Raw genomic sequence first — 19,053 nt, 5'->3', positions numbered from 1 at the left:
AAAGTAGTGTATTCTTTGTGATTGACCTCTTAATTTTTGAGATTAACCTGTTCTATGGGACACTAGCTCCTTACTGCTCCTGTATAACCATTGCATGAATATTGCTCTTATGTCTAAGTGTGTACATAAGGCACACAGGGATCCTTTAGATATTCATGTGTGACTTTCGTAGGTTGAATAGTGTTAAAAAGCTGTACCAGTGTATATTCCTATTAAATCACACCCAGTTAAAGTTGCATTTAATTCTAAGAGTTTGTTGCTCTTCCTTACCAATGCTCCATTTTGTCACCTTTCTTCACATGGTGGTATTCTGTTAGGGTCTTAACTTACATGTCCCTGAATAAAGATTAAACTTATTTTCCAATGTTGATTGCATATAATGTTAGAAAAATACTTCTTGTTCATTTCCACTGTGGGTAGTTTTACTTATTCCAGTGCTGGAAATTGGGATGCTAAAGACTTCCTTCTGTGTTCTTGTTATAGAGTGAAACAAGAAAAGCTTGTCAAGAAAGATTAGCCTGTGCTTGGGTTAAATATATGTCATGTTCATACTCCAGAGACCAAATGTCAGCGAGGCAGGAAGTTTTCCTACTCCAGGCATCACAAGTCATAGGGCCAGGAATGGAGGGTTGGTAATTCTTTCACAGCAAAGGACAAAATACAGGTGCTCTCCAGTGGTCACAGTCTACTGTGAGGTGCTGCTGCTCCCTTAAGATTTATTTATTATGTATACAATGGCCTGTCTGCATGTCAGAAGAGGGCACCAAATCTCTTTATAGATGCTTGTCAGTTACCATGTGGTTTCTGGGGGTTGAACTCAAGATCTGGAAGAACTATCAGTGTTCTTCACCTCTGGGCCATCTGTCCAGCCCCCCATTTCTTGTTTCTTGTGTTTTGTTCTTTTGCTTATGGTGTTTTATTCTTTGAAGGTTATAGGTATATCTTTTGTTGATTATTCACATACATGTATGTGTGTGCCATTATCATATTTTCTTTTACTCTAAATATAAATCTTAATTTTAAAGTCTGTATCTGTATTTTTACTTGTTTGAGACAGTTTCACTGTGCACCTTTGGGTGGCCTGGAACTTGTGGTCCTCCTGCAACAGCCTCTTGAGATCATATACTCAGCTATTTTTTTGTTTCCTGTGTAAGAAAATGATGTCCTATCCCAAGACTACAAAGTTATTCCTTTGTCTTCAGGAGTTTTTTTTTTTTTTTTTAATCACTTTTCTCTTTATTATTTTATTTTGCAGTCCACATGAAAGTATTTTTTTTCTTGACATTTAAACATAGTCATTTTTAGAATATTTTGTGAAAGGGTTGCTCACACTATAATGAGAATTTTAGAGCAGTCTCAACACGCTGGCCTCAGCCACCTGTCCCAAGTATGTGAGCGAAAGAAATGAGTAATTGTGAAGAACAGAGAAAGGAAATGTAATCAACATGCATTAGAAAGAACAAAAAAGAGGGGTCCCCATGTCCATCTTTGTGGTATTAATATAGGTTTAGATAGAGGAAGCATGATGGTGGATGGAGCAAGACATTTGTAAAGTTGATGAAGTTGTGGTTTGTTTATCGTCTCTTCTGGTTCTGCAAGGTGGTCAGGAGTTCTTACTACAGTAAGGAACAAGTTGCTTCGCAGACAATTAGCCATGCTTCAGAGTGGTGCCTTGCTTCATGGTCAGTCAGTACTGTGATTTGGATCATGATCTGTTCTGTGAGGTTCTGTTGTATCTGGAATTCATGGTGACTGCAGGTTTGAGACACTGACTCAGGACTGGATAGGACATTTCTAAGATGCCTCAGGTACTCTTCTCTTTGTGCCTTCGGCCTTGAAGTGTGAAACAAGAGGTTAGGTATTACCTATTCCTAGGTAGTGATTAACATGCCTCTGTGCAGAAAAAAAGAAGTGTAGTTGCAAAGTGAAGGGAGAATTACCAGGGCTTCATTTTTCTTTTAGTTCACCTTGTGGGCCCAAGTGAGAAGTCAGTGGTTTTTAGCAAAGGCAGGGTTTTAGGAACCTTTTTACCAAACCAGTTCTATTTTGACAAGAAACATATCAATACTAAAGGCACATGTATGTAGAAGATATATCTTTTAGCAAAATACGTTTTACCAAATCCTTCTTTTAAAAACCATGTTGGAGCTGGGTGGTGGTGGCACATACCTTTAATCCCAGCTTTCAGGAAGCAGAGGCAGGTGGTTCTTTATGAGTTTGAGGTCAGCTTTATCTACAGAGCGAGTTCAAGGACAGCCAAGGCTACACAAAGAAAATACCAAAAAACAACAAAATATCATGTGGGATACATTAGATTACCACTATATTTAAAACTCAAAACCTTAACTTTATCTGCAGGTAGACAGCAAAGTATAAATTTTGTTCATTCATTATTAGACAATAATGATTATTATTATCAAAACAGTATCTTTATTTCAGAAATTAGGAAAGCCTATGCTTTAAGTGGGGGCACTATCCTGGTCTTTTGGGTGAGGACTTGAAATTTTTTTCATTCTGCTGCTTTGTTATTTAATTCCATTGTGTCTCTGATAAACTTAAATAAAAGAGCTGAGGATAGTAATTTCTAGGTGCTGAAAACAAGAATTGTTTAAATAATTATATTTGTAGTAATGCAGATAAACTTTGAAATTAGTCCTTCTGCAAATGCCAAATGTTCGTTGTAAGGGCTGGAGAACTGCTTTTGTAGAAAAACAGAACCCACACTAGGCAGTTCACAACCACCTGTAACTCTGTTTCCAGGGGATCCAACTCCTCCTTCAGGCCTCCTTGGGCCACCCTCTACTCCCATGACATACATTTATATACACACATGTAACTCAAAAATGAAAATATTTGTGGTAGTATTATTCTAAAATTTACGGTTGTTTGAAGACTAAGTTTTGTCGACAACCCAATGAGCCAAAATAACTTATTCTTAAAAATTTACCAAGGGTGGTGGTAGCGCATGCCTTTAATCCTAGTTCTCAAGACAGAGGTAGACCGATCTCGGTTTGTTCAAAGCCAGCCTGCGAGTTCCAAGACAGTCAGAGCTACACAGAGAGACCCTTTCTTGAAAAACAAAAAATCACCAGGATAAATTGATCCATTTGAAATAGATTTGGTTTTGATTTTTTTTTTAAAAAAAAAAGATTTATTATTTAAAATAGTATTCTGCCTGCATGTCCGAAGAGGGCACTAGATCCCATTACAGATGGTTGTGAGCCACCATATGGTTGCTGGGAATTGGACTCAGGACCTCTGGAAGAGCAGTCAGTGCTCTTAACCTCTGAGCCATCTCTCCATTCTGGCTTTGACTTTTTAATCCATATTTATTATCCTTTTATAACCTCGGTGATCTATATTAGGATTGTAATGAAAAGGATTGTCTGATACATTTTGTCATTGAGAGGATAGATACTGTGGTTCGGTCTGCAAAGTTGAGGCTTCAGGATAGAAAGATTCATCCAGCCTTGGCTACATAATATAATTTCCAGAGAAACCAAGTCTGGGGCTGTAGCTGGTAGGGTGTTTATCTTGCATGGCCAATATGCAGCATCAGGAGACAGATTTCTCTTTTACCATTAATAGTTAAATTTTGAAAACATATTTGCTTAAGATATAGTGTACACCTCCAGTCGTGTTCACCTTTAATCTCAGCACTCGGAGGTAGAGGTAGGTGAAGATCTCTGAATTTGAGGCCAGCCAGGGCCATACAGAGAAGCCCTGTCTTGAAAAAACAAACAAACAAACAAACAAACAAAAAATAAAGGCAGGGGTGGGGTAGGGTGGGAGAAATAGTGTTCGCCAAAGATAGTTTTTAGGATTAATGGTATAGAAACCAATAATTATAAGATTTTGACCAGTATGTATATAAATTCTATTTTAAAAAGGTTTATTTATTATGTATACAGTATGGATATACTTGCACACCAGAAGAGGACACCAGATCTCATTATACATGGATGTGAGCCATCATGTGGTTGCTGGGAATTAAACCCAGGACCTCTGGAAGAGCAGCCAGTGCTCCCAGCCACGGAGCCTCTTTTCCAGTCCCCCAATGTCCCCCCCTTTCTTTTTTTGGATGACTTTACTGAACAGCTGCCGATCTTTTTGTTTGTTCGTTTTTCATGACAGGGTTTCTCTGTAGCTTTGGAGCCTGTCCTGGAAGTCACTCTGTAGTCCAGGCTGGCCTTGAACTCACTGAGATCTACCTGCCTCTGCCTCCCGAGTGCTGGGACTACCACCACTACCTGGCTCCAACTGTCTTTTAAAATATCATTATATTTAAATAAACAAATAATACTAACTTTTAGTAAATTTAGTAGTAAATATAAACCATTACTTTAAAACTTGCTTTATTAAGTGAGCACCAATTTTGCTTTTCAGCGGGGATCTGATGAGCTTCTTTCTCCTGGTGTCATTAACGGACCTTCTACCATGAACAATTCAACTCCTTCAGGTGTGTATGGTAAGTTTTGCAACCTCCCCCACCCCATATATTTTTATGTTCCACTGTTTACAGTAAAAAATCTATGTGATTTTTAATGAATGAGAAGTGAAAGTGTCAGTTAAGGAGAAAAGATAGTATTTGTTGAATAAATTTATGAATGGGTTCACTGTGTTTTAACCTACCAAAAATTTTTTATTGGAAAGGGAATTTGTAAATATGAACAGGCCAACAGAATGAAACAGGAGTTGAGACTGAAGCCAGTTTTGTAAAGTTGAGCTTACATTAGACTCACCAGAGAAGAAGCTGGGGAGATGACAAAACTCTGCTAATTAGGAATTGGCTGACTGTCTCTTTATGGCACATACAGGAAAAACTGCATGTGAAATTAGTGAAGAAAAATTGTGAATTGATCCATCCTAAGATACTAAACAGAATAAGGTTATATTTTATGTGTCCCTTGCCCATGAAAGGGTGTATGTGAGGGAGAGAGTATAGGTAATAGGCAACAAGATTGAAAGCTGCTAGAAGAAGCTAATGATTCCTACTTATTTACATCCTACTGTATCTGCTGCTTTTAAATCAAAGGCTCTGTATGCTGTCCCTGAATTCGTAAAGATGTCAGTCTGTCATTGATTAACTTTGAGATTTACCTTTGTCCTAAATGAGTAGATGAGACTATAGCAGAAACCTGAGGCTAAAGAATTAAATCTACCAAACACCATTCTGGCTTATTTTGGTACAGCTAATATTATAGACAGATATATTTAAAATGAAGATTTTTTAAAAAAATGTTTCATAAGGATACAGGAGCATTGGAGCCAAGTTGTTACTTCCCAGGCAACTTGGGACCTACGGTTATTCTCTTTAAATGTTGTTTATGTTCTTTTCAAATCTCATCTACTTTGGGCTGCTGAGGTGCTCAGGAAGTCAAGCCCTGCCAAGCCCTGGTGACATCTATGCTCCATCCCCAGATCTCACATGACGGAGAGAGAGAACTAAGTCCTGTTGTCCTCTTGACTTCCCCTCGTCTGCTATGATACAAACATGTCTGCACATGTACATATATGTGTGTACACAAAATCAATAAACATGGTGAAACAGAAACCTTTCTTCTTGTAGGTACATATTTTGTAAGAGCTTTAAATTATGAAACTTAGTTCTAAAACAGTAGCTTTCTATAAGGTTTATCTGTAAAACAGACTCAGATTTTATTCAACTTATTAATTAAATTTGGTACTATAATATGTTGGCATGGTGGTATTTTGCTTATGATCTAACATATAAAGCTTGCCTGAAGATCATAGTGCAAAACTAGCCACACTAGTTAGCCATAGAGGCCAGGCAGTGGTGGCACACACCTTTAATTAATCCCAGTGCTCAGGAGACAGAGACAGACAGATCTCTGTTAATTCAAGGCCACCCTGAGTTACATGAAATTGATCCAGTCTAAAAGAGAAACAGAGCTCATACAAAGGAGAGCTCAGTACTTGGGGTTCCACACCTTTAATCCCAGCACTAGAGAGAAATATAAGGTAGGAGGACACAGGAGCTCAGTGCAGTCTGAGGTTTGGTGGAGACAGATGCAGTCTGGAAATATAGTCTGAGGACAGGATTGCCCTTTTGGTCTGAGCATTGGTAGAGGTAAGAACTCTGTAGTGTGACACATAGGGCAGTGTTTTCTGTTTGAGAACTTGAACATGGTTCCATTCTGTTAAGGTGCCCCCTCCCTCTGGTCCTCTGATAATTATGAAAGAATTCACACTTCATAAATCATACTGTTCCTTTAAATATAGTTGTATAATCTTAATGGCAGAAACTGTGATACTATTTCTTTTTATTCTTGATTTTTATTTCAGCCCATTGTTACTTAGATTAAATAGCTATTTTTAAAGTCATCCTTTTGGTTAGAAATGGTTTTGACTAAAAAAGTACAAGAGTTTTAAGGGACTTGCAGGGTATCTCCGTATACTGTTTTTGTTTTCTCCTCTGCTTGGAGGAATTCTGCCTTCCATCTGAGATTTTTATCAGGAGACAAAATCTAAAGTTCAAGTCACTAATAATTTTGTATATTGCTATTATAAATATATACTATTAGCTTCACAAATATCTATGTTGTGAGAAATAAGCTAATGGTATATTTGGAAGATAAATGTAAATCGAAGGAGAAAAGACTCATGTATATATAACACTTGTGTGTTTTCTGGTGTGAGTGAATGCCATTCTTTGTGGCTATCTTAGCATACTGGGGTTGTAGGTGGTCATCAGCCACCTCCTGTGGGTGCTGGAAACTGAACTCAGGTCCTCTGGAAAGGTCTTAACCTCTGAGCTGTCTTTCCAGTTCAGTGTTCTACTTCTTGACTTGGCTGCTGATTATGTGGTCTATTTATAGAGCTATGATAATAGTAATACTATTACAGTGCAAAGCAAAAGCTATAGAAAAATATTTTGCTTGATATTATGTGTTCTAGCAAATGTACAAAGATGAACACAGTATATCCATGGTTGACTGTGTATGTGATTGAGAGTCTTAGTGGTCCTTCTGAGGTTGGTTTTCCTGTACTTTCAAAACAGAAGTCTCAGATTATTACTAGACTTGCACATAAGAATAAAAATCCAATTTCCTTCTCCCCCTTGAAACTGGAAGACCAAAGGGAAAAGATTGATAACTAAATCCAGCTTTAATTTTTCTCTTCACTAGGGGAGTGATGGTGATTGTGGTGATTTGAATAATGCCTCCATAGGCTCATATATTTTTAATGTTTAGTCATCAGGGAGTGGTACTACTTGAGAAGGATTAAGAGGTGTGGCTTTGTTGGAGGAAATATATCTCTGGTAGGGTTGGGGGTAGGGGTGGGGATTTGGAAGCCCATGCCAGGCTCAGTGTCAGCCTCTCTCTCAGCCAATGGATCAGGATGTTGCTCTCAGCTACCTCAGCATCATGTGTGCTACCTTGCTTCCAGCCATGATGATAATGACCTCAGTTAGATGCATTATTTTATAAAGAGTTGCCTTGGTTATGGTGTCTCCTCATAGACTGGTGACTAAGAAGTGATAATATTATACAATTTAAGAAAGCTGTGAGAATATTAGAAAATCTGTTTCCTAATTAAGAAGTCAAACCTTGTCACCTACCCATATTTCAGAAAATAAAAATATTCCTAAGTCTGTAGTTGGGTTTGAATCAGAGCACTCTCATCTCTATTTTGAATTAACATAACATGAAATAATATTCCCATGATCAGCCTGACTTAATCCATGCATATGAGAACAGGTCAAGAAATTATAAAGTATCTCATGAGAGAGAGAGAGAAAAAAAAAAGAGAGAGAGACCTTATCACAAATTAATAACATAATTAGGCCAGGAGTGGTGATGCAAGCCTTTAATCCCAGTACTCAGGAGACGGGCAGGTAGATCTCTTGAGTTCAAGGCTGTCTAGGGCTACACAGAGAAATCCTGTATTGAAAAACAAAAACAAATAAGTGAATAAAAAATAAAGCACAATTATAGTCATTGGTAACAAGTATGAAATAAAACAAAAAGAAACTAACAAAGTATGATAATATATCAAAAGATCAAATAATAGATGAACTTGGATGTAGCTTATTTTCTGTGACTCTTTGAGAAACCACAATCATGATCTGGGGTATGTCTTTGTTCAGAACAACCTAGCAAACATATATTGAAATATCTTTATTAAATCGTAGCCTTGCTTAGTTAAAAAAAGGTTTAAAAAGCCTTTTTTACAGTTTAAAACAAGGCAAATAACAGTTGTAATTACCACTACCACCCCACTTATTTAGAGGGAGGTACCAGTGAATAATTAACAAATGAGTGAAATAATCTTTGTATTTATATACTTGAAATTATCTTTATTACAAAGTCTTGTAGACTAATGACATAGTGTGGTGATATTTTGTTTATGATCTAATAAATCTTGTCTTAGAATCATTTGATATCAAACAGTAGAAACAATGTAATTTCTAGGTTGAAAAGTTGTTTTTAATGATTGCTTTGTACTAGACATTATGCCAGGTATTTAAAAGATATTGAAAGTTAAGATGATTGGGTTTTATAATTTCCCTATTATTGTATGTATGTATGTATGTATGGTAACAAATAGTCTGTCCAGAACAGGACATCTGATTGAACAGCTGTCCAAGTACCATTTCCTTTCCTTTTTTTCTTTTTACCTTTCCTTTTCTTTAACATTGACCATGTATTTTTTATCATACAGAACAGTTACTTACCTGAAAATGCTTGTTTATAACTGCTTGTGTCTTGGTTAAAGTTTGCCATATTAGGCCTATTATTGATAGTGCAATGCAGTAGGAGTTCAAATAACTTTATCACTTCTAGCATTTCGTTTTTCAAACATTAGGATCCCTCTGTCAAAGAGACAACCTCCCTTTTTTAAATTGTGTTTATGATTTACTTACTTTTAAATATGTGAATGTTTTGCTTACATGTATGTTTGTGCACCATGTGTGCACTTGATGCCCATGCTGCTTAGAATAGGGCATTGGATTCCCTGGAACTGGAGTTATGGGTGCTTGTGAGCCACCATATGGATTCTGGGAATCAAACCCAGGTGTTCTACAAGACCTACAAGTGTTCTTCACCTCTGAGCCATCTTTAAAGCCCAAGAAACAACCTTCTTAATTTTCCTTTATTATGTTTAGAATATTCAGTTTAGAATATTAAGTAGCTCCATGCTTTGGGGGAGATTCCTCAAGCAGTTAGTGCCATGGTGATCATTAGTGTTGAGGCCCCTAGGCAACAATAGTATGCCATTGCTCAGCTTCTGTCTGAATAGTAGGTGTTTGTGGTTTTATTCTGGTAACTTACTGCAGAACTACCATTTATTATTTGTATATGTAAGCTCCCCCCCCCCCAATAAATACTGTTGAGACTTTTGTGGTTAAAAATTGCCTTTAGAATTAAACCTTTATTGGATTTTTTTATGGAATAGTCAGTTATAGTGAAAACGTTTTAAAATAAGAAACTAGAGGATATTTTAGTTATTTGGAACTCTGTCAGGGTTGGTTCTGTTTGTTTCTTTTTGGTTTTTTGAGACAGGATTTCTTTATGTAGCTTTGGAGACTATCCTAGCTCTCGCTGTGTAGACCAGGCTGGCCTTGAACTCACAGGAAATCTGCCTGCCTCTGCCTCCCAAGTGCTGGGATTAAAGACATGAGCCACCACCACTCAGCCTGTCAGTGTTCTTAGAGCGAGTTATTGACATGACAGATTTTTGGTTAGGTTTTCATACTAAATTCTAAGGACATTGGTGGGGATCCATAAGAAAGTAAGTCTAAAGGCACATTGATATTTAAGTGGAGATAAAAGAAATAAGTGATTTTTGAGAGACAGGCCATGTTTCTTGATGTACTATGTTAATTCACCAGCAAATATGTGAGTGCCTGTTTGTTGGTTCTGCCCAGGACACTTCCTGATTTGTGGGAAATTTAGGAGCAAGAGTTGCCTGTGTAAGTGTTCAGTTTATTTCATCTATTTTTAGGTCAGGTTGTATGCCACAGACAAGGGATAAAATATTTAAAATCATTATAACAAAACTTCTAAATAATTCTTTTTAGCCTGTCTTTTTTTTTTTTTTTTTTTTTTTTTTTTTTTTAAAGACAGGGTTTCTCTGTGGCTTTGGAGGCTGTCCTGGAACTAGCTCTTGTAGACCAAGTTGGTCTCGAACTCACAGAGATCTGCCTTCCTCTGCCTCCCAAGTGCTGGGATTAAAGGTGTGTGCCACCACTGCCTGGTTTCATTCTATTCTTGGAAGAAAAATATTTTTGCATTTCACCTACATATACCTGAGTGAGTGTTATAGGTAGGACAATCCTAGTTAGTAAGGTTAAATAAAATTTGGCTATGTGCTAAGATATGAGTTTAGTTTTGCAACAGCCATTCTGAAATTTCAGGACAGAACAGCACTGTGGTGGACATGGTATACTGTAGATAGGTAGCACATCTGTAGTTTTAAGTACTTAATTAAGTATTAGAAAATGTGAATTTCAGCCAGTGTCTGCTATTACTATTGAGTAGGGTTATCATAAGAACACAGTTTAACTAATATAAAGATAGAGTGATTAAAACCTATAGTGCCTAAGAAATAAACTAAAATTTTACATGTAACTCATTCAGCTCTCCTTGGTTGTATCAGACACAAAATTTATATTATAATCTTTCCTGCAGTTTATTGTTTTAATTAATTTTTACCTAACAGTTGAACAAATTATTAGTGGAGCTGGAGATATTGCTGAGTTGTTAAGAGCACTTGGTACTGTTGCTGAAGACTCAGGTTCAGTTTTCCACACGGCAGCTTAAAACTGTCCATAATGTCAGTTCTAGGGACTCCAGTACTCATTTCTGGTTCCTTGGGCACCAGGCGTGTAGATTGTACATACATGTATTTATAAAAACAATCATACCCATAAAAATAAACTTATATATATGAGACATTCTGAATATTGTTCTGAACATTTGAATATAGAGTTATAGTCATACCTCAGTTAGCAATTGGCATTCATTCTGCCTTTTTTGTCATTAGTAAGTAAACATCCTAGGGTGTGCTTACACAGACCGAGGCAGTTTATTTACTACATACTTTGTTTACATACTCACATACGGTATATGTGATATAGCCCCAGCCTGCAAACCTGTACACATTGTCACTGTATTTAATACTGTAGACATTTGTTAAAGTGTTGTGTATCTAAACATAGGAAAGGTATACTTGTGTTGAGTGCTTACTTCATGAAGGTGGTGTACATGACACTTCATGAACCAATATAATTCATTTATCTGAATACTTTTCCTTAAGAAAACAGACAATTAATATTAATGGCCGCCATGAAAAAGTAAAAGTGGCTCATCAAAAGGTGGTTGGTTTTATTTTCCACTCATAATCATTCTCATCAACCCTGTAGCTCCATGAATTTCAAAACTGATACACTAGAAGGTTGTGTGACAATTCAGTTAATGCAGTATGTCAACCCAAGTTAGTTTCAATAATTTAAAAAAAAAAATCTTATGTTTTTTAGCTAATGGGAATGACAACAAGAAATTTAAAGGAGATAGACCTCCCTGTTCGCCTTCCCGTGTTCTCCATCTTCGCAAAATTCCATGTGATGTCACCGAAGCAGAGGTCATATCATTAGGTCTACCATTTGGCAAAGTAACTAATCTTTTGATGTTGAAAGGAAAAAGCCAGGTATGTAATATTTAAAGATTGACACTGAGTGATTATTTTGTGGGTGTTAGCATTTCAGATAATTTTTGTTTTCTTGAATTTAAGGATTAACTAGTTGATTTGAGACAGGGACTTTATTGCTCTGGTTGATGTCAAATGCATAATCTCAAGTGACCCTTCTGAAGTTTAGCCATCTATGTATCTGGAACCTCAGGGCTGTGTGCCATACTGCTGTTCAGCTATCCTTCACTATCCCATCACTAGAAATTAGTTCTTTTTCTTTGTTCCTTTTATGGGGGTTGGGGGTTGTTTTTCAAGATGGGGTTTTTCTGTATTGCTTTGGAGCCTGTCCTAGAACTAGCTCTGTAGACTAGGCTGGACTCGAACTCACAGAGATCCTCCTGTCTCTGCCTCCTGAGGCTGGAATTAAAGGCATGCACCATCAATGCCGGGCTTACAAATTAGTTCTTAAGTAGATTTTTTCCCCCTTTGTATGACAACAGACAAAAATTAACACAAGAAACAGGAGTATTTATTTACTGACTTGAGGTCATTTTCTTAAGCCTACTTTTGTATTTTAATGTTTTCTACAATAGGATGGTTCTTAAAAATATCCTGTAATTACTAGATAGCAAAGTTATTAATTATGCTTTGTCCAAGCAATGAACAGTTAAAGATTTCCATACTAATTGGCTTTTGTGTGAGATTCAAGAATTGGGAGCAGCTGGGCATAAAGACACATACCTTTATGCACTAGAGAGGCAGAGGCAGGTGGGTCTTTGTGAGTTAGAGGTCAGCCTGGACTACATACATAGTGACTTCCAGGACACTCAGGGCTATGTTGAAAGACCCTGTCTCAAAACCAAAACAACAGTAACAACAAAAGAGTTAAGTGCTACCTCCTTTGGAATTGAGTGTTTAGGGAGACATGACTGAACAATTAGTTTTTTAAAAGCGGAAACTTTTTTTTTTTTTTTTTTTTTTTTTTTTTAGGCTAGAGATATAGCTCAGTAGTTAAGAGCACTTGCTGCTCGTGGAAATTTCCTAGGTTCAGTTTCCAGCACCAGGGGATCTGACCCCTCTCCTGAGGTCCATGGGTACCTCTCTCTTTCTCTCTGAATTTTTTGTATATAATGGATAGATTTACAGTAGGTGACTTTTCTTATTTATTTGAGCTGTCTTTTTTTTTTTTTTTTTTTTTTTTTTAATTGATTGCTGTGAATCTTTGGTCTGTTGTAACCTATTGCTTTAGGCTAGACTGAAACAATGTCACTCATTCAATAAAATTATTGAATACTATGTGTATTCAATACTATATTGAATACTATTTATAGAATTATTTTGGTCTACGGGCATATCACCCTGAATGCACCTGATCTTCGAAGCTAAGCAGGGTTGGGCCTGGTTAGTGTTTGAATGGGAGAATTATCATGTAACAACTAATAATTTGAGAGATATAAGAGAAGTTTCATTATACAAATGAGTTTTTACATTAAGTTGTTTTTTTTTTTAAGATTTTTATTACCTTTTTGTTTTTCATACATGATACGTGTTTTGATCATACTCATCCCCTCCCAACAACTCTTCCCATACCACCTCTTCATTCCTACTCACCAAACTGTTTTTGTTTTCTTCCTCACCTTTTAGGACAAATTTTAATAGATACATGCAAATGTACAGTTTGTATATATGAAGCTGGGTGGTGGTGATACATGTTTTTAATCCCAGCACTTGGGACACACTGGTAGGCAGGTCTCTGTGAGTTCGAGGCTAGCCTGGTCTACAGAGTGAGTTGCAGGACAGAGAAACCCTGTCTCAAAAAAAAAAAAAAAAAAAAAGAAGAAGAAGAAGAAAGAAAAAAGATGGGATACTACTTGCTGTTTTAATTCATAAGTATATCATGCTTAAAATCTGAATGCTCAAAACATCTGAAACCTTCCTCACCCCTCCTTTTTGGTAGGGTTGGGCACGGGCAGCCGTGGGTTTTGCTTTCACTAGCCATATATTTTACCTTTGAGTTACAACCTGACAATATTATTTATGATGAAAACATTTAAAATTATGTTCTAGCCTTTTTAATTATATAATATGCTCTTTTTTTTTTTTTTTTTTTTTTTTTTTTGCTTTTGTTTGTTTTGTTTTTCAAAACGGTTTTTTCCTGTGTAGTTCTATGTTGAACTAGTTGAACTCAGAGCTCTGCCTGCCTCTGCCTCACAAATGCTGGGATTAAAGGCTTGAGGTGTGTGGGCTGCGCCCCCCCCTCCGTCATTGTTATCAACTTATGTAACTGGGAGATAGCATGATCAAACTTTTACTCCTTAGACCCATTGATCAACCTACCCACCCACCCAAGTCTTTTGTGTCAGCCTCTGATATATACTATTGAATTCTTATGTGAGATCAGCATTTTAAAAGATTCTATGAATTAGTGAAATAATACAATGTTTATCTTTCTTTTTTGGCATATTTTACTAAATACAACATGGGTCCTTCCCACTTCCCAAATTGTTGAATCATTTAATTGTATATATGTAGCACATTTTCTTTATCCATTCACTGGTTGACAGACACCTAAGTTGTTTCTGTGGTTTGACTGCTGTGAGTAGTAATGAAATAAATATGGGAGTGCAGATGTCCCTTTGACCTTCTGGTTTTGTTGCTTTTGAATAAATGCCCAGTAATGGGTTGCTTGATTATATGTTAGCTCTATTTATTTATTTTTTATAAAAAGTAATTTCTTTACTTTGTGCATAATAGCTACATCAATTTTCCTACTAGGAATACAAATAAGGCTCTTTTTTTCATATTCTCAACATACTTTTTTTCTTTAGTTTTTTAAAAATTATTTAAGTTTTGAAGCAGGGGTGTCTCACTGTAATTAGTTCAGGCTGGCCTTGAACTCAGATCCTCCTGTGTCTATCTCTTGATTCCTGGTATTAATATTGTATACCATCATGCCTGGCCCTGCCCTTGGTCTTTTTGATAATAGTCACTCTATTATCAAACAGCTGATTGTAAGTTTGGTTTTTATGTCCCTGATTAGTGGAATTGAATTTTTTTTCCCCCAAATAGCTGTTGATCATTTTGTTTTGAGGAAAAAAATATGTTTAGGTCTTTTATCTATTCTCTACCCTCCAAGGCCAGGGTCAAACTGACCTCTCAACTTGTCATCTTGAGAACCTCTTATCTCCACCTCCTCCCTTCTGGAATCACACCATGTGCAATACTAATGCTCTGACTCCTAAGCTATGGAGCCTTCACCTATAGCTGTGTACAAACAGGCCCAGCTCTAATACCTGGTTTTTAAAGTAGAATTGTGGCTTTTTAAAGTAGAATTATGGCTCACACCTTTAATCCCAGCACTTGGAAGGCAGAGGCAGGCTGATCTCTGAGGCCAGTCTAGTCTATAGAGTGAGTGCCAGGATAGGCTTCAAAGTTACACAAAGAAACTCTGTCCTAAAAACCAAATTAAATAAGTAAGTAAATAAAATGGAATTGTTTATTAGTTTTGTAGTTGAATTTTTGGAATTCCTTATCTATTCTGAATAATGACCCCAATCAGATACATAGTTTACACATATTTTTTTCCCATTAGTGTATTTCTCCTTTATCTCTTTGTGTCTTTGTCTTCTCTCCACCCCTCCATCAAAAAACAACAACAACAACAAAAAACTTGCATTTTTCAATGTTCCTGAAACTGAGTTTTTCTTAAGGTGAATAAGGAAACTTCATGCTCTGGTATCTGACAAAATGTATTAACTGTCTTGCTTGTAGAACTGAGTGCCCCTTGTTCCAACTCATACTCCCTACTAGAATAGTTTTGGTTGTCCTGAAAATCTTGTATGCCCAAATTGTAATGGAAGATGTCACCAAATCTAGGCCAAAATTTGTAACATGTTGCAATGTGTTATAACCAGCGTTGTAATGGGTTATAACTTTCAGATTATGAAAGTGGAACTCTTTACTGTTATTTCAGAAAAATATTACTAAAGACTTGTCTGGATCCTATATGGAAAGTTTATTTTTACTTTTTAAAGATTTACTTAAGTTTTTTATGTGTACGTGTGTTTGTTTGCATGCACATATGTACACCTAGTACTCATGGAGGTCAGAAGAGGGAGTAGAGTTACAATTCTGAGCTGCCAAGTGGTACTGGGAATTAGACCTGGGATCAAATCAGCCAGTGTTCTTCAGTTTGTTTATTCTGAGACAAGACCTCTCTACTATGAAATTGTAGCTGCCCTGGAGCTCATTATGTAAAACAGGCTGGCCTGAAATTCATAGAGATCCACCTGCTTCTGTCTACTAAGTGCTGGGATTAATGTCATCTGCCACCTTGCCCAACTGCAGCTAGTGTTTAAAGAAAAAGAGTTGTCTTTGAACAGATCCATTTGCCTGTTGCCTCTCCAATTCTGGGATTAAAGGCATTCACCAGCAAGTCTGGTTTTCTCAACATTTCTAGTGTTTAATAAATTATACTACCAGTAACTATTATAGGTGAATTTTAAATGACTTAAATTGAAGTGATTATGGCTGCTTATTATATGCTCTTTTGTAACCAGAGAAAGGATTATGTAAGAAAAAGTTTATGCTGATTTTGATCAGGTTATTTTTACATAAATTTGAGGTACTTTTGTAGGTCTGAGTGCTTAATATGGTTGGTATGTTTATATTCTATTTTTTTCATCAGCCTTTAAAAAAGGAGGCAAATCTTGATCAAGTAAAAATTTGTGTGGTGACACATGCTTTTTGATTCCAGCACTCAGGAGGCCAAGGCAGGGGATTTCTGAGTTCAAGAATAGCCTGGCTTTCATAGTTCAAGGATAGCCAGGTCTATGTAGAGAGACTGTGCCCTCCCCAGATAACAACAAAAGTAAGAAAGTTCTATTGCCATTTTAATCCTATCACAGAAATTACAGCCGTCTACATGGGATGTAAGGAGCTTCTTAAATCCCTGCTTTCCCGTGCTATTTCTTCCATCTTGTATAGAACAGTGATTATCGATACCAAGTGAATGATTCAAATTCAAGTACTGACCAGGAAGTTCCTATAATTTTCTATTTCAGTAACTGATCTTTTGCATCTGATTTTAAAAATAGTCTTTATTTGGAGGGTTTAAAGCTATTTTATTGTGAATTGTGATTATATTTGTATTCATACATGTCTTATAAATGTATACATCTGTGTTTGAGTCCCTGAACACTTATTTCTTTGGGGGAGGGGGTTGTGACAGTTTCTCTTGTAGCTTTGAAGGCTGTCCTTAAACTTACTCTGTAGACCAGACTATCCTCTAACTCACAGAGATCCGCCTTCCTCTGCATCAAGAGTACTAGGGTTAAAGGCATGCGCTGCCATAGCCCAGCCCTCAACACTTCTAAATTCTAGGAGCATTAGTTAAAATAATAAGAGTTAGGCTGAGACATGGATGACAATAGGGTTCTAGATAAGGCAGTAAGTATATGTTCAAAAAGATTTCTTCACAAGAGCAGAGATGAATAAGTGGATATGGACTATAGCAAGCTTGTGGTACCTTAAATTAATGCTGTCTGCTCACAATGAATGCTTGATTTCTCATTGTGGGTTGGGATTTTAAGTCTTAAATTCTTATCATAAATCTTAAATTTGGAAGAAACCTTTAAGTAATCAAACATATCTCATATGTATAACAAAAAAATTCATAAGAGGTTTTGTTTTGTTTTTAAATGTGATATTACCCAGTCCTATTCTTTGCTGGTAATATTTCAGAGTGCTGGGTGGGAGGGGTATGTATGTGGATATATACACACACTATAGATTGTGGTATGTATGTGGATATATATACACATGCATAATATACAAATAAACACAGTGTAGATATGCATACAGTGTATAAACAGTATATATATATATACACACACACTTTAGATTTGTATGTGGCTTTTGCTTTAAAGTATATAGGATGAGTGTTGGTTAGAAAAAAAGTATAATTGAAAAGTTAGAAAAAATTGAATGTGGGGGCTGGAGAGAACTGAGTGCTAGTCTAAGATCTGGGTTGACTTCCCATTACCCACAACAATCTGTAGCTTCAATATCAGGGAATCCAATTTCCTTTACTGGCATCTGGGAAATGTATACATTTATTACATAGACACAAATGAGACAAAACACCCTGTACACATAAAAAAATGGAAACACACACAAAACATATAAAATTAAAAATTTGCCGGAGAAAAACTGAATGAGTATGGTACTATTTTCAGTTGATGCCTTCATATGCTAATATTTAACAGCTCTTTTCTACAGAGTCCCAGATAGACTACCTTCTAGTACTCTAACCTTTAATGGTCATTTCATGTTTGAGTTTTAAGAGTTACAGATTCCTTAGATAGCTGTACATTTTAAAACCGAGGCCCAGGGGTGTCTGTGACCAAGTTATTGTAGGTAGGTGGAGATTTAAATTCGGTGTTTACTTAAGCCATGATAGTTCTCATTCCCTGATGTTTATTAGATCAGATATGTTGGCTTCTTTTTGGAAGTGTTTGAGGTGATAGGAACCGTAACTGAAAAAAAGAATGTTCCCTTTCATTTGTAGATGGCTAATTTATAATAAAGAAGAAGGGCAATTATTGTGCCCAGTTCCTATTTAAGAATTTAGGCAGAGTAGCATTTTTCCACCAACTTAAGAGGCTTTTCGACTTGTCTTGTTTGTTTTTAATGCATGGTTTCACTATGTTCTCTACCAAGCTGCTCTAGAATTCAGAGATTCTCCCACTTCTATTCCCAGTACTGGGATTAAAGGTGTGTACCACCACACTCACACTAGGACTTTTATTTTTAACTCCTTTATGAGTAAAATTCCATTATTTCTTTTGTGTACTCTAGCAATTTAGTCCCAAGATTTTAGAAACAACAAAAACCCCATTAAATCATAACTCCTGAAAGTATTTATTTGTAATGGTGATACAAACTCTTATATCCATCCATCCATCCATTTCTGTGTAGCTGTTCTATTCACTTTGTAGACCAACCAGTCTGGCCTGGAACTTAAGAGTTACACCTGCGTCTGCCTCCCAAGTACTTGTATTATGTATGTACCACCACCATTCGGCTGCAAACGTTTATTCTTACCTGAATAACTATTTTTAGGCATTTGAAGAAACAGGTGGGGGGAAAAAAAAACAAACAGAAAACAATCAACTGGCAATTTATCAAATGTGTAACCCCCCCCCCCCCCCATAATAGCTCTAGCTGTCCTGGAACTCAGTTTGTAGACCAGGCTAGCCTTGAACTCACAGAGATAGTAGGCTTCAAAAACTTTTATTGAAACCAGTTTTCCAAATTTATTCCCTCTTGGGGACAATGTTATATATAGTGAGAAAGCAGGAGTTTGGACAAAGTACAAAGTATACAGTAATTCTTAAC

General features: G+C 36.5%; 1 protein-coding gene across 9 annotated transcripts in view; it reads left to right on the top strand.

Annotated features, from left to right (window-relative positions):
• Positions 1-19,053, top strand: part of Ptbp3 (polypyrimidine tract binding protein 3) — a 297,169-nt gene that overhangs the window by 240,185 nt on the left and 37,931 nt on the right. For 4 of the 9 annotated variants that reach the window (XM_051187888.1, XM_051187895.1, XM_051187885.1 and 1 more), the window contains 2 exons: positions 4,387-4,468; positions 11,504-11,673. The exons of 1 other annotated variant lie outside the window; for it this stretch is intronic. In XM_051187888.1, the coding sequence (XP_051043845.1) occupies positions 4,438-4,468; positions 11,504-11,673 (201 nt within the window). In that variant the 5' untranslated portion in view covers positions 4,387-4,437. The remainder of the gene's footprint in view (positions 1-4,386; positions 4,469-11,503; positions 11,674-19,053) is intronic. 4 more of the 9 variants (XM_051187891.1, XM_051187890.1, XM_051187886.1 and 1 more) reach the window with 2 other exon arrangements.

This window comes from Phodopus roborovskii, unplaced genomic scaffold, assembly GCF_943737965.1.
Source record: "Phodopus roborovskii unplaced genomic scaffold, PHOROB, whole genome shotgun sequence".
Lineage (NCBI taxonomy): Eukaryota > Metazoa > Chordata > Mammalia > Rodentia > Cricetidae > Phodopus > Phodopus roborovskii.
The sequence above is the reverse complement of the archived record's forward strand: the minus strand, read 5'-3'. Positions and strand labels throughout refer to the sequence as shown.